Here is a 14647-nt window from a genome sequence, read left to right as displayed (position 1 = left end):
TGCTCATGTGCAAAGGCAACTGCATGCAGCGGTCACGCATGCAAATAGCGATCCTCCCACACACGAGGTATCACCGCGAACGTCAGATCATGGGCAGGAATTCTAGCACTAGACCTCTGTAAATTAAAGTGCTAACCTGTAAAGGCTTTTAAAGCATTCACTATGAAAAGTAAAATTTACGTTGTTTGTTGCCGTTGCATGGGTGTGTGCGAGTTTAAAGCTTGACAGGTTTGGTATCTATTTACTCCACATAACATTTTATACAAAAAAATGGGTTATGTATTGTGTATTTTTGCACTAAAATACTAAAAAAGGGTATATTTTCCCCAAAAAATTGCTTTGAAAAACTGCTGTGCAAATACTGTGTGACATAAAAATGCAAAACACACCAATTTATTCTCTAGGGTCTCTGCTTAAATAAAAAATATTTTATAGTTTTATATTAGATATATATATATATATATATATATATCTCTATCTATCTGAAGTGGATAAAAACCACGGGCTAAGTTCAGTAGAGCAAGAGGTTTGGCAGCTAAACTTATAAACAAATCTTGCCTTTCCTATTAAATTCAGGATTGGCCCTGCCCTACAATCGCCAGCCAAATCTATCTCTCCATTGGTCAGTGAATATACCTATCAAATTATAGGAGACAGGCACAAGTGCAAGTTTTGACAGGGAGTGTCGAGATTCACATTCATTAGCTGCTTTGGTTTTTAATCTAGTAAAAGGTTTGGATATTGAGGTTTACACTGAAAATACCCTCTGCTTATGGATTTATGTTTGGCCGTAAAGGTGGGCTTGTGTGCCTGGTACCATGCGTTAAAAAAAACCAAACTGCCCTTTATACTAGCAGCTGGGCATAAACAGATAAACAGACTCAAAAGTAAATGAAAAAAAAAAATTGAGCTGTGAAAGGTGGAATAAAAACCACAGAGGATTTCAAGAGGGCAAGACTTACACAAGCCCTGAAAAGACCAGCTTACATCTTTAAAAAACTATTGCACAAAAGGCAACCATTACCTTCATTTCTCCTTCTTCTACAACAAGCTGCCAGTTGGCATCTCCACCTACATCTTGTAGTGAATACGTTAGGTGGTTTTGTACCATCTCTTCCACCTGCAAAATACATTCAAGATGATTTACGATTCAAACCATGACAAAATTTTAATTTATAAAATTGGATGGGGAAAGTACAGAACTTCAGTCAGGTTATTTCTTTGTGACTTTACTCTAGTCATCTCTCCTAGCATTTTATCTCTGGGACAACAGGGCAAGAAATGAGAATAAGGGTCACTAGGACAGGAATGCAAAGAAATCATTACAGTGATTCTAACCCCCCCCCAAAACCAAAACCTGGTGGAGCAGCTCCACTGTAGTGATTGTGTTGCCCACTTATCTGACCTGCAGGAACACCAACATCTTTAATAAAACTTTCCTACCTGGAAACACAGCCTCATTTCCATTTCTGAAATTGAACTGAAACTGTCTGGGACATTACCAATTCCACCCGTGTCTGTCCACTAAACTACTAAAGCTCCAGGATCTGGAACAAGTGGCCTGTGCAGTGCAGGATCATCTCCTGCTCCAGCTAGGAACGATGAGCAATGGCTCCTGCCATCTCAGGCTGTTGCTCTCACAGGCCTGACACCTCACATCCTACCAGCCACCGAGCTTCTCACAGCGCTGCTAGTGTCCTTTCCCTTAGGATGCTTTCTTTTTACTCCACTGTCTGGGTAGGCAACTAAGGCTGTTGTGGATTTGTTTTGGGGAAGGAGGTATATGAGGTTTGGGACATGGAGTTGGTGGTAGAGGGAGCTTGTGTCCTGACAGCCATGTAGCACTCATTTACCCTTGGGTTCTCCCCAATGCTGACATGAACATGAATTTTAAGCTGCTCATCTGGGAAAGGGTAGTGGAGTTGGGAATATTAGTCTTAAAACTCTGTGTAATGGTAGCCTTAAAGAAAAAAAAAAAAAAAACAACACACACACCACACTTCAGAACTACCACTGCATGGCTGGGTATAATCCCTCCGTGGAAATGGAAAACATTACAAATGTATGTAAATATATGCTCTGTTGGTAAAATTTTTTAGAAGGTTGTAATGTTAATTTCAATTACAGCCATTTGCAACTGTGTGTAATTACAGATGTTGAACATAATATCTGGTCCTTTTGGAAATGTCAACAGCCGCATTTGAGGTTTATCTATAAAGTCACTGTTCTAACCCTTTTTCACCCTATGAATTTATTTTGGACAGTTGTAGAGGGTTCCCCATCATTTCCTATCCCTCAGATTCCTTTACACTGTACAGAAAAGTAAAAATCTTCTCAAGGACAGCAGTAAAAACCTGAAACTGTAATCCTTCCCCAGATAAAACAATAATTTTGGCTGGAGATAGACTTTAAAAGAAACAAACCACAACACAGAACAAAAAAAAAAAAAAATATGTTTAAGATGTGACTACATAAACATTTTAGAAGATCCAAGAACAGGATTAGTGGTTCATGTCAAAACTATTTTTTTCTTGGCCTATTCTCATTAGATGCTCTGTGGTAAAATGCATAATAAAAAACATTTAGTTTTTCCAATGGATAATTATCACCTTACTCCATATAGCTAAAGTCTCTCCCCACCAGCTCTGGCTGTGATGACCGTTCCCACAAAGCAGCTCTTCTTACTAATCACTTATCGGTCTTGTTGCCCCCCCACAACCTCGGTAATATAATTTACTGTAGTAGAGTAGAAGTACAGCAACAAAGGGCCCAACCACATTCCAGCACTGAAGAGCGGAGGAGCAGATTTCCAGCTTTCAAGGGGCCACGAAGAAGGGGAAGCATTAGCATTCACTATAATGTTCGCACTATATTTTTAAACAGCTGGAGGATATAATTATCAATATCACTAGAGTCTCTGTCCGGAGTCTCACTACCAAGTCTCTGACCGCTTCATAAAATGTATCCATCAGGTTTATACCCAAACCACAAACATTCTTTTGTGAACAAAGTTACATACACTTGTAAGTATTACAGTTAGAACAGCAGGACACAACAGTCTCAGTGCTTTAGTTAGTTAATTTTATCTTAGATGCAATTTCATTTTATAGCATTCAGAAAATGCACAAAGGTCTGTCTGGTTATAAAGCAAATGAAATAAAAAGAGCCAGAAAGAGTCAGAAAATCAAACTGTCCCACTTGTGTAATATTGCAGTACCTGGCTCTCAAATCTGTGTTCACTAGAAGCACTGACTAAATCAGCTGGAGAGGAATGACAGAGGGACTGCCCGACAGATGGCAAAAGATAAAAAGAAAAAAAACAAAACAAAAAAAAACACAGGTGAAGATAAGCCAAAATGCACAAAAAAAAGAAAAAAAAGAAAACAGTAAGTCATTGCAAAAGAAAAAGCTGATAATTCCAATTTGTCTTTATTTGTGGAATGAAAGTCTCTCCAGCTGGTTATACCAGATCGTCATATATGCCGATCAGCCATAACATTATTTATACACACCTAATATTGAGTAGGTCCCCCTTTTGCCTTCAAAACAGCCCTGACCCGTCGTGGCATGGATACCACTAGACTATGAGGGTATGCTGTAATATCTGGCACAAGACATCAGTAGCAGATCCTAAGTCACATTGCCTCTACCCACTTACCTTCATCCCATAGCGTGTCCTGGTTCTACCTCTTCCTCAGGTACGTGACACGCATTCAGCCATTCAAAACATGATTCATCAGACCAGGCCACCTTTTCCATTGCTCCGTGGTCCAGTTCTGATTCTCAGGTGTAGGAGCTTTTGGCTGCGGACAAGGTCAGCATGGATACCCAGACTGGATTGCCGCTATGCGGCCCCATAATCAACAAACTCTGGTGTACTGTGTGTTCTGATACCTTTCTATTGAAACCAGAATGAACTTTTCAGCAATTTGAGCTATCCTCAAAGCTCTTCTATCTGATAGGACAACACAGACCAGCCCTGGCTCCCCACGAGCATCAGACTTGGCCACCCATAGCCCTGTTGCCAGTTTTCCTTCCTTGGACCACTTTGGTAGGTACTGACCACTGCAGACTAGGAACATCCCATAAGAACTGCAGTTCCAAAGCTGCTCTGACCCAGTCATCTAGCCATTACAATTTGGCCCTTGTCAAAGTCGCTCAAATCCTCCCGCTTGGCCATATTTATCTTTTAATGCTTTCAACACATCAACTTCAAAGACATGTTCACTTGCGGCCTGATATATCCCACCCACTTTCAGGTGCCATTGTAATGAGATAATACATGTTCACCTGTTAGTGGTCAAAATGTCATGGCCGATTGGTGGATAGCAAGATTTTGATTGGTCGATTAAACCGTTTTTCCAGTAACCATGTAATGACAATCTTAGATTTAACTGTTGTTCCCCAAAGAGTTGGATGTGTTCCAACAAAACATTTATATCCTCAAAGTAGGTTGTAAAAGGAAGACCTTAAGATCTGTATGAATAAAGTCAGTCTGCACTCATTCACATCCCCATACTGCGATTCCTAGGCCAGCAGGCTGTTTGAGACAAAACTGGTTCTCTGCCTATACAAAATAATGGGAATGCAAAAGCCACTTAAAGCGGTCTGATGCACCTTAGAAGGATGCCAACAGGTCAAATACACCTGTCAATGAATTTGGAATGACCCCAAAAGCATCTCAAACAAATGGTAAATGGAAATGGAATCCAGCTGGAAGCAGGTTGTATTTACCCACCAACACAGGTCTAAAGACCTAAAGGACTTGCACCATTTGGGGATTAGAAAAATCAGCATATTTACAGTGCTCAGCATAAGGAGTACACCCCCAACAGATTTGACAGAAATACTTTGCTTTTCTTACAGAATCAACATTTTCTATGGGACACTATACTACAAAACACTCCCACAAATGCGGGCCATTGATTGAAACAAGATGTGTTAATTTGCACATACAAAAAGGTATTTTTCCTAACAAACTCATTCAAGACCATGTTGCAAAAATGAACACCTCAATGAAAGTCTTAGGATTTTGTTGTCCAAAATTTAGCTTTGCTCCTAATTAACAAGAATTCAAGGACAGTTGAGTCTATTAAACAGGTATCCAGCAGTCAGTTGATTATAAAAGGGCATGACTTAAGGAAAACCCCTAAACATTTCATGCTGTCAGCAATGGCACCACATGGATGAGAAATGCCACAAGGTCTCAGAAACAGAATTTCTTCTACACAAGAAAGGTGAAGGCTACAAGATCAGCTAAGCTTTAATTTAGCGAAAGTGATACAAAAATGTAACAAAGATGGAACTGCAATCATCTCACAGAGACGTCCATGATAGGAGCGTCTTCTGATGAGAAGGATTGAAGAAAATCACCATGCAGGTTTACTGCAGTTAGCTAAAGAAGTAGAAAGCCAAACTGGGATGATTGTTTCCTGTGACACAATACGGTGTACACTGCAGAGGAATGGCATGCATGAGGGTCATCCACAAAGGAAGACTCTCCTTAAGCCCATGCACAGAAAAGCCCTCCTAGAATTTGCCAGGGCCCATGCTGAAAAAGATGACTACTGGGACTCTGTACTCTGGAGTGATGAGACCAAGATAAATGTATTTGAAACTGTTGGCTGTGATGCCATATAGTTTTGAAAAGGTGATGGGAGTACAAAAAGAGAAAAAAAAATGCATGGTGCCTACAGTGAAACATGGTAGTAGCAGTGTTCTTCTGTGGGGCTGCATCAGTGCTGCTGGATTCAGGGAGCTGCATTTCATTGATGGTACCATGAATTCACAGACGTTTTGCTCTATTTTGAAAGAGAAGATGCTACCATCACTTTGTGCCCTTAGTCATGCACTTTTCCAACATGACAATGATACAAAAACACACATCTACGGCCACTGTTGTATTTATGAACAACAACAGGGTGAAAGTGATTCAGTGGCCAAGTACTGTATGTCTCCTAATCTGAACCCAATCGAACACCTATGGGGAATTCTGAAGAGACAAGTTGAGCATCACTCTCCATCCAGCCTCTAATAGAGGTCGTTCTTGAAGAATGGAAAAAGATTGATGTTACAGTATGTCGCCAACTTGTTCATTCCATGCCTAGAAGACTTGGTGCTGTCCTTACAAATCATGGAGGTCATACAAAATACTAGATGTAGTAGTTTTTGTTGTGGGGTGTGTTCATTTTTACATCAGTTTGAGTAAAACTGAAGATTTTGTAATCCAAGTTATATTATTAACCTTATGTTCATGTAATGAGCTAAACAAATGTTCTATAAAACTCAGTTATGTCGATTATGGAAATTGTTCATTGAGATATTGATTAAAATCTTACTTTTCAAAAGGGGTGCAATCATTTACGCTGAGCACTGTATAGTATGTAAATTTCTTACACAACTGAAAATCTATTTGTTAACCTGTTCCCACCGGCCGGAAGCATATATGCGGCCTCTTGGCAGTTGGACTTTAACACCAAGTGGCCACATACTGTATATGCATCTGTATGTAAACATTTTACTGTGCTGAGAGCTCACTCCCATTACAGTAACTGAAGTGTCACGGAAAGCTCCTGGCGATCAGGAGCTTTACGATCATGTGACCGCTGTGACAGCAGTCACATGATCAGAATGCCCACCTCTCAGCATTTCAAGCCACTTAAAAGGTTGGTAGGTGGTGGCAAGAAAGGGTTAATAACCTCTGAAATATATGGAGTTTTCAGTACAGCACAGTTCTTTACAGTGTAATTCCTACCTGCCTAGGCAATGTTCCTTTCACACTACTAAATGTACTGCTGAAAAAAACAACCGCACTGGTAATTTGTATCCTCAGTAACAATTACATATCAGTAGTATGAAATAATAAATATTAAAAGTAAAGCAAAGTAAAAGACTCACTGTTCTGGCATATCGGTGGCTTCCCACTCCTGTGAATGCATCACTTGTTGGCATAGGGGAAGATAAATGTGTCCGGCTCTTTTCTGACTGAGACTGAAGGAGAGAAAAAAAAAAGTTACACAATATTGGCAAACAACTTTTTTATTGGAAGTGGTTAGATTTATCCAGTTCTTTTGTGCTGGTTTTCTTAGCTGTACTTAAAAAAAAAAAAAAAAAACTTTTTTTTCACATGGCATTCAATTGATACACAAATTAAAATTTAATAGAATAGAGATTATATAAAGAACGGCCAACCCAAAGTAGCAGTAACCTCCACAATGTCGACTTTTTTTTTTTACTAAGCTGCAGCAGTACCTGTGTACTATACCCCACTTGCAGCTCAAGGAAAGGCATTTGTTTGCTTTTATTTCCCATAGTCAATGTGATCAGAAAAGTAACACAAAAAGGAGCTCATCAGAAGAATCTGAGAAGACAGTCAGCTCTGCCTAGGTACACACACATCTAAAGTGGATGATGGTGGAAGGTTCACTGCTAGATGCCTTGGTAACTCATACCTTTACTGACACAGACTACTAAGGATCTGTGACTGAATAAATGCCACTAAGGCACTGACAAATCCTAAACTGGTTACAAATACTAAAGGATTTGCTTAAAGGAGAAGTTCCTCTGTTAAAATAAATAAAATGCACATCTTTTTGCAGGAAAAAAAAATTTTTTTTTTTTTTTTTTTTTTTTAATAGGAGCCTGCAAAGGATTGTACTTGTGGTCAGCAGATCACGGGTGCAATGCAGGACTCCTGCAGACTGTTGGTGGAAGCTATCTGTTCGTACCTTGCACAATCAGGCAGTCCCACGACAGGGGGAAACCATGAACTACCTAAAGTGCTCAACGGCGTCGTGTTACTACAAGCTGACAGCCACAAAAGGCAGACCATAGTTGTAGTTATCTTATTCACAGAACTCTTTTCTTTTTTCACTTCTTTTAAAACTGTGACAGTGAGTTCGAGGAGAAGATCCCTGGCTTGCTGTCACTAGAGGCGGGGAGCTGGGGAGAGGCTGCAGCAGTGGCAAGTTACATGTTCCCCCCTAAAAATGGGTGGAACATGTAACATGTTCCCTAAGGTGAACTTATCCTTTAATGCATATGCGTCTGCACGCAAAGTAACACGCTTGCAGCCCCATCAGGACCTTTGCACAAGACATGGATATTGTTTATTTGAAACAGAGAAAATAACTGCTTTAGACAGTCCTCTTCTACCCTACAGCAAGCAGATCTTCCCTGTTAAAAAGGACATGCCATTGATGCAGGTGGTAAAATTACACACCCTACACACAGTTAAAAGGCTGAAAACACTAGATATAATTAATTTCAATGGTTGATCTATCAATCTCAGATTGTTTTTAAGATTTCAAATACCACATATAATGTAAACCTAGAAGGCAGATAAGCCACCCACACACGGCAGGAGGGACTGTCCTGTCAGCACAGTCTGTGTTGATGGGGGAATTGTGCAAATTTCTTCCCTGCAATCTGTGGTTGCAGGAAAGGAATTCAGACTGCCTATGGCCTGCCTAAGTAGTGCCCACAAGATGGCAACAAACCCATAATGAACATTCCTAAAAAATCATTCCCTCCACCATTTGGGGATTACAATTTTACAAAGTAATCTTTAAAACTGACATACTTTCTAACAATACTGATTAGCATTAAAGACTAAACAGTCACACCTTTCAGTAAAATCAAGGTTCTAAAGTATTGGGCGATACAATGATAAAAAGGACAATATCAACAGCCACTGGGAAGCATTTGTGCATTGTTATTGCAATTTAACACATTCAGCTTAATTCTATAGTAATGTTTATCAACTGGGGCTCTGCGGTGATCTACCTGTTTGTCACAGGCAGTTGACAGGTAGATAGCATCCCCTCTGCTGACTCACATACAGCTACACAAGTGGCTCTGCTTGTGTAGATATGCAGTGTTGATCCCCGCTGGCCCCTCCTCATGTCTATATCTTGGGTGCTTGTATTTGACATGGGATGGGATGAGGGGCGCGGGGAACAGCACAGCTAAAGTCTCAGAAGAAGAGGAGGACTTGCTTATCTCTGCAGATGAAACGACCGCTGCCCTGCCATTTGCCCTGATCCCATGTAAGGTACCCTTAAGCTCATGTGCCCTGATCCCATGCAAGGTGCTCTGATCCTATGTGCCATGATCCTAAGTAAGGTGCTCTGATCCCATGTGCCATGATCCTAAGTAAGGTGCTCTGATCCCATGTGCCCTGCTACCCTCCATGTAATGGAGGCTGCTGACCCGCTATGCTTTGCCCTGCTGCCCCCCTGTACACTGCTTAACCCAAATTTGACCCAGAATTGAGAGTCTGTGCAGAAAAAAAAGCAAACACAAGATTTATAATACACAGGTACACTTTAACATTGATTTTATTATTTAATGCCATGTCAAAAAATAATTGTTATATCAACAGCTCGCTTATCACACCAATGTTCCATGAGCTGTACATTTCTTCAGGGGTTCCCAGAGATGTCAAACCTTTTTCCAAGGGTTCCTCCAATTTAAAAAAGGTAAACACTGCTCTAGAGGGTGAAAGGAGTTTCATGTCTTTACATGCCAATTTTTTTTTTTTTTTTCAATGAAAGCTGGCTGATTAAATCTTTACCATTCCAAATATGTCAAACTTTTTTGTGTGTGCGTGCGCAATATGTATGTTCAAAAATATGCACTTGAGACTTTACATGCACCATGTGTATATATGAAATGTACACTAAAGTGAGATATAGAGACAGCACAGTCTCAGTTTAGAGTCTTTTACGAACTTAAAAAACCACTGCCAACCAATGAAGTTCAGCTTTGTCTTCCCTACTACCAATTCTTCACTGCACTGCAGATCCTGGGAGCTGCCATCTTGTATTTTGGAGCAGACTGACTTCCTAATGTCACACAGCTGGTTCCTCATTGCACATGTGCAAGCAGTACAGTGGGACTGGTCCTGGCACATACACCATACTCCTCAAACTAGGTCTTTATGGAACTTGGCTGCACACAGGGGCATAGTCATGCTGTAACATAATATAGACTTCTCCAAATTGCCACTGGATTGGAGATGCATAGTTGTCTAAGATATATCTTTGTATACTGTAGTACTAAACATATTCTTGTGTCAGTATATCTACGCTATATGGCCAATATACAGAAGCTATTGACCATGGTACTTAGTATAGTTTAAGCTGAACATTTGGCTGTGCAACGCAGAGCTATGCCATGTCTTTTATGTATGGAAAATGTAAAACTAACTTAAAATTAAACTACCTTAAATTTTTTTTCAGAAATTGAAGCTCCAAGTAGGTAATGTATGATAGCTCATGTTTGCATAGCTACTGACCACTTGTCTAACTGTATCGAAAGGACAGGTAATCAGCCTGCAGAACATTCTCCTCCCTGTTTTGGACTGACTAGCATCTTGCTTTCTGGTATTTCAGCATATGCAAGTGTGGTCACTATTACCAATAATTAAATTAGAAAATAAAACTAACTATACTTTTCCTGTGCTGTGAAATCGCAGTTTTATCTTTTAGTTCAAGTGTATATTTCTGTTTTATCACTTTCTCTTCACTCTGTATGATGGACGGAACAGACAATTTATTTCTTTATTTAAACCAACATTACCTGCTCAATTTTGTCTTGTCGGTCCAAAGCAGCCTCAACAGCATCAAAGAACTCTTCCTCATTGATAAGACTGTTGGGTCCCTCCTGTCAAAGCAAGACCTTGTTAATTTCTGTATATGTAACACATACATTGAACATATACTTTTATTCCACCTGCAGACATTGGCATTTTCTTCTGTGAAACACCTGCTAATGCAGATGATTAATGAAAGATTAATTAGAATTTAAGAAGATTAAGTTACTTCTATACAGATTACATACTACAAGTTAAAGAAATTGTACATGAATCACATATTAAAAACACTGATAAGATGTTTTTATAGGTTTCATTTCCTAAAATAATTCAAATCAAAATTCCGCTTTAAAATCTGTTAGAAAACAGTTAGAATTATGGACCTGCCTGTTGTGTCCTCAAGTGGAATGAATGTCCAGTAAAGATTAACAGAATTTGGTGTCTGCTAGAATTTGTATACCGCTGTCCCACGTCTAATTTGCATAGTATATAATGTACAGTACAGCATTACCAACAGACCCTGTAATGTAACTTACTTTTTTGATAACCGAGTTTTACGCCTTCACAAGCCAACTTTTTTCCAGTGAAAACCCGATTTACAAAACCTTTTCCATTCTGATGGCATCAAAATTGTTTTGGGCAAACATGGATTCACAAATTATTTACTTGAAAAGTTGCATAAAATGTGCTTTATGGTGTCTGCTAGCTAGAAGTAGGGGAGCAAACAGTGGCAGGATATACAATTTTCTGCACAGAGTGGAGCAATGTGCAGTATAACGTATAGTACAGTGTACAACACAGCATTACTGAATGACACTGTAATGTGACTTACGTTCTTGTTAATGAAATAAAGCACATCATTATTCAGAAGAATCATTTGATTCACAATAAATACAGGGCAAGGGTGCAGGATTCTGCAAGAAATAGTCTTACACTGAGCCTAGTCATACCCAGATAGAACTGTAGTCTAGATGGGAACTTCGAAACTAAACCTAACATTGTCATAACTGCTAAACAAAACAAGACATGGGACACAAACATACACTGTGTGCACAATTACTAGACAAGTTGTATTTTTGAGGATTCATTTCATTATTGAACTACTACAGTGCTCTTGGTCAATCCAAAATGTTAATGAATCTCAAACCTAAATATTTCAGAAAGTAAAACATGAGGTTTTGGCTTTCTTCGGAGAATATCTCTGTGCACAATTATTGGGCAACTACTAGTGTGCAGAATTATTATGCAACTAAATGAAAAACGAAAATGTTCCCATCAAACTTGTTTATTTTCATCTGTTAATGTGAGAATAATAAACAACTAAATTTACAAATAAAAACATTTTTGACATTGAGAAAAAAAAAAAAAAAATCAGTGACCAATATAGCCACCCTTCTTTTCAATAACAGTCATAAGCCTTCCATTCATGAAGTCTGTCAGTTTCTTGATCTGTTGACGATCACCTTTTTTGCAGCAACCACAGCTTCCCAGACACTGTTCAGAGAGGTGTACGGTTTTTCTCCACCGTAAATATCCCATTTAAGAAGGACCCACAAATTTTCAATAGGGTTTAGGTCAGGTGAGGAAGGGGGCCATGTCATTATTCTTTCATCTTTAAGGCCTTTACTGGCTAGCCATGCAGAGGAGTACTTCAATGCATGCGATGGTGTATTGTACTGCATAAATATCATGGTCTTCTTGAAAGATGTAAACTATTGCCTGTACCACAGCTTGAAGAAAGTGTTTTCCAAAAACTGGCGGAAGATTTGGGAGTTCATTTTGAGTCCATCTTCAACCCGAAAAAGGTCCAAATAGCTCATCTTTAATAATACCAGCCCATACCAACCCACCTCAACCTTGCTGGCATCTGAGTTGAAGTGTAGCTCTGTGCCCATTACTGATTCAGCCATGTCTTGTTCAGTGGTGGTCGGGTTTCAGCCTTCCATACCTTGGCCATGTCTCTGAGCACTGAACACCTTGTACTTCTGGGCACTCAAGGTAGGTTGCAGTTCTGGAATATGACAGCACTGGAGGACAATGGGCTCCTGGGTATCTTCACGTTTGATTCTTCTCAAATCTTTTGCAGTTAATTTGCATCTTTCTCTCAACAAGTTTCTTGCAAGCCTGTTGACAATTTGCAACAAAACATTTGATGGTTCTGTGATCACGCCCCAATATCTTGGCAATTTCAAGAGTGCTTCATCCCTCTGAACGACTTTACAATTTTTGACTTTTCAAATTCATTTAAATCTCTTTTTTTGGCCCATTGTGCCCGAGGAAAAGAAGCTGCCCAGTTATGCACACCTTGATACAGGGTGTTGATCTCCTTAAGCCACACCCGTCCTCATTACACAAATAGACATCAAGCTGTATAAACGTGAATGCTTATTGGATTTAAGCACATCAGTTGGAGTTGGACAAAATGAATAAAAATTTTGATTTGGTCAAAATACTCACTTGCCTAATAATTGTGCACACAGTATATTTATGAAGGCAAAACAGAGTTACTCAATTTCTAGGAATCTTCCAGGACAGCATACAAGCATATGAGAGAGGCTCTGCCTACCTAAAATAGGAAACATATCATCCACATTTAAATAAAAAGAGCAGTGACCTAGTCTCTTCAGTATTAAGCAAAAACCAAAAGTAAACTAATTTAATAACACCATACAGAACCTAGGATTGGAATCCCTGCTGTCCTGGAAGATTGAAGTTTTCTCCAATCATCTTCCAGGACAGCACATGAGAGGATGGGCCAGTAACACAATCTTAGGGTAGGGTACTATTGCTTGCAGGACCTATTCCATGAAGCGGTGACAGCTTTGTAGAGCTGTTGAGGCAAACCTTTTTCTCTGTCCATGCTGAGGCCAATGACTTGTAAAATGGCCTCTAAATCCACTTACAGGTTCTACATTAGAAAGGCTGCTCTGAGTAGAGCAGCTTTTTGTAAACCTTTTTAACCCCAAGAAACCCCTAAAATAAGTTTCAGGTCTCAGGAAGCCTTTACTGAAATCAACTCACCTGAGGGCTGTGGGAAAAAATGCTTCTTTCTTTGGTAGTCAGTAAGAATAATAAAACAGTAGTGGGTCAGAACGATGTAATGTTGCTGGCTTAGCCAAGTGCTGTCGGCCTTAGAACTATGCACTTGGAGGTCAATCAGCTATAGCTCAATGAACAGCTAGCAACCTCTAGTGGATTCCCACGGGTATCCACAAAATCCCAGTTGGGAATGGCTGATGTAAAGTATTCACTGAAAAGGTGAATTTGATGCGCCCGTCTATGGCGTTCTTGTATATTTCCTACCAACTTACTTGGGTCCCGTGAATAGTAACCAAAAAGCCATTTTTTTCCTTAAAGTGGTTCTAAAGGCTTTCTACCTTCATGCACTCTATGCATGAAGGTAAAAAGCCTTCAGCATGCAGCTGCCCCCTCAGTCCCCTCTAATACATACCTTAGCCCAATCTCAACCCAGCGATGTGCACGAGAGCAGTGGCTGTCCCAAGTCTCTCCCTCCTCATTGGCAGAGACACAGCAACGGGAGCTTCCCGAGGAGGGAGTGGGGGCATGGAGCGCTGTGTGACAGAGGGCCAAACTCAGGAGAAAGCATGCACAAATGCCCCTAGAGCAAGCAGCTTGCTCTAGGAGCACTGAACACTTCCCCTCACATCTAATGTAATAACGATTGAGTACAGGAAAAGCGTACAGTAGGTTTCCATGATTGCTAAACCATGGACTTATACTGCATCTCCTGATGTGCCGAAATAGCTACTTGGGGCATGGTCTTAAAAATATCATCCTTGTCTATCATCATCATCATCCATTGTCTATCATCAGGGTGGAAAGACTGCTCATAGGTGTATGAAAGGGGGGATAGATGAGCCTCTATAATCACTAAAGAAAAATTTTCAAAAATTGCTAGATTGCCAGTCACTAACCCGTTAATATGAGCGATATACAAGGACAATCAGCATATTGCTTACATATGCCTACACATATACGTTAACTGTACCCAAGCACATACAGTGGTAACTCACACTCTACATAATAATCAGC

The 14647-nt window shown here is 39.9% G+C and overlaps 1 protein-coding gene across 1 annotated transcript in view; it reads right to left on the bottom strand.

Moving 5' to 3' along the window:
- Positions 1-14647, bottom strand: part of LOC149436096 (ceramide transfer protein) — a 139755-nt gene that overhangs the window by 12197 nt on the left and 112911 nt on the right. Inside the window, exons 10-13 of the mRNA XM_089661967.1 lie at positions 10582-10665; positions 6898-6990; positions 3218-3283; positions 1025-1120 (exon numbers count right to left, since the gene is read on the bottom strand). Coding sequence (XP_089518093.1) covers positions 1025-1120; positions 3218-3283; positions 6898-6990; positions 10582-10665 — 339 coding nt within the window. The remainder of the gene's footprint in view (positions 1-1024; positions 1121-3217; positions 3284-6897; positions 6991-10581; positions 10666-14647) is intronic.

Source organism: Staurois parvus, unplaced genomic scaffold (genome assembly GCF_062004578.1).
Source record: "Staurois parvus isolate SC_StPar_1 unplaced genomic scaffold, SC_StPar_1.0 ptg001418l, whole genome shotgun sequence".
NCBI lineage: Eukaryota > Metazoa > Chordata > Amphibia > Anura > Ranidae > Staurois > Staurois parvus.
The sequence above is the reverse complement of the archived record's forward strand: the minus strand, read 5'-3'. Positions and strand labels throughout refer to the sequence as shown.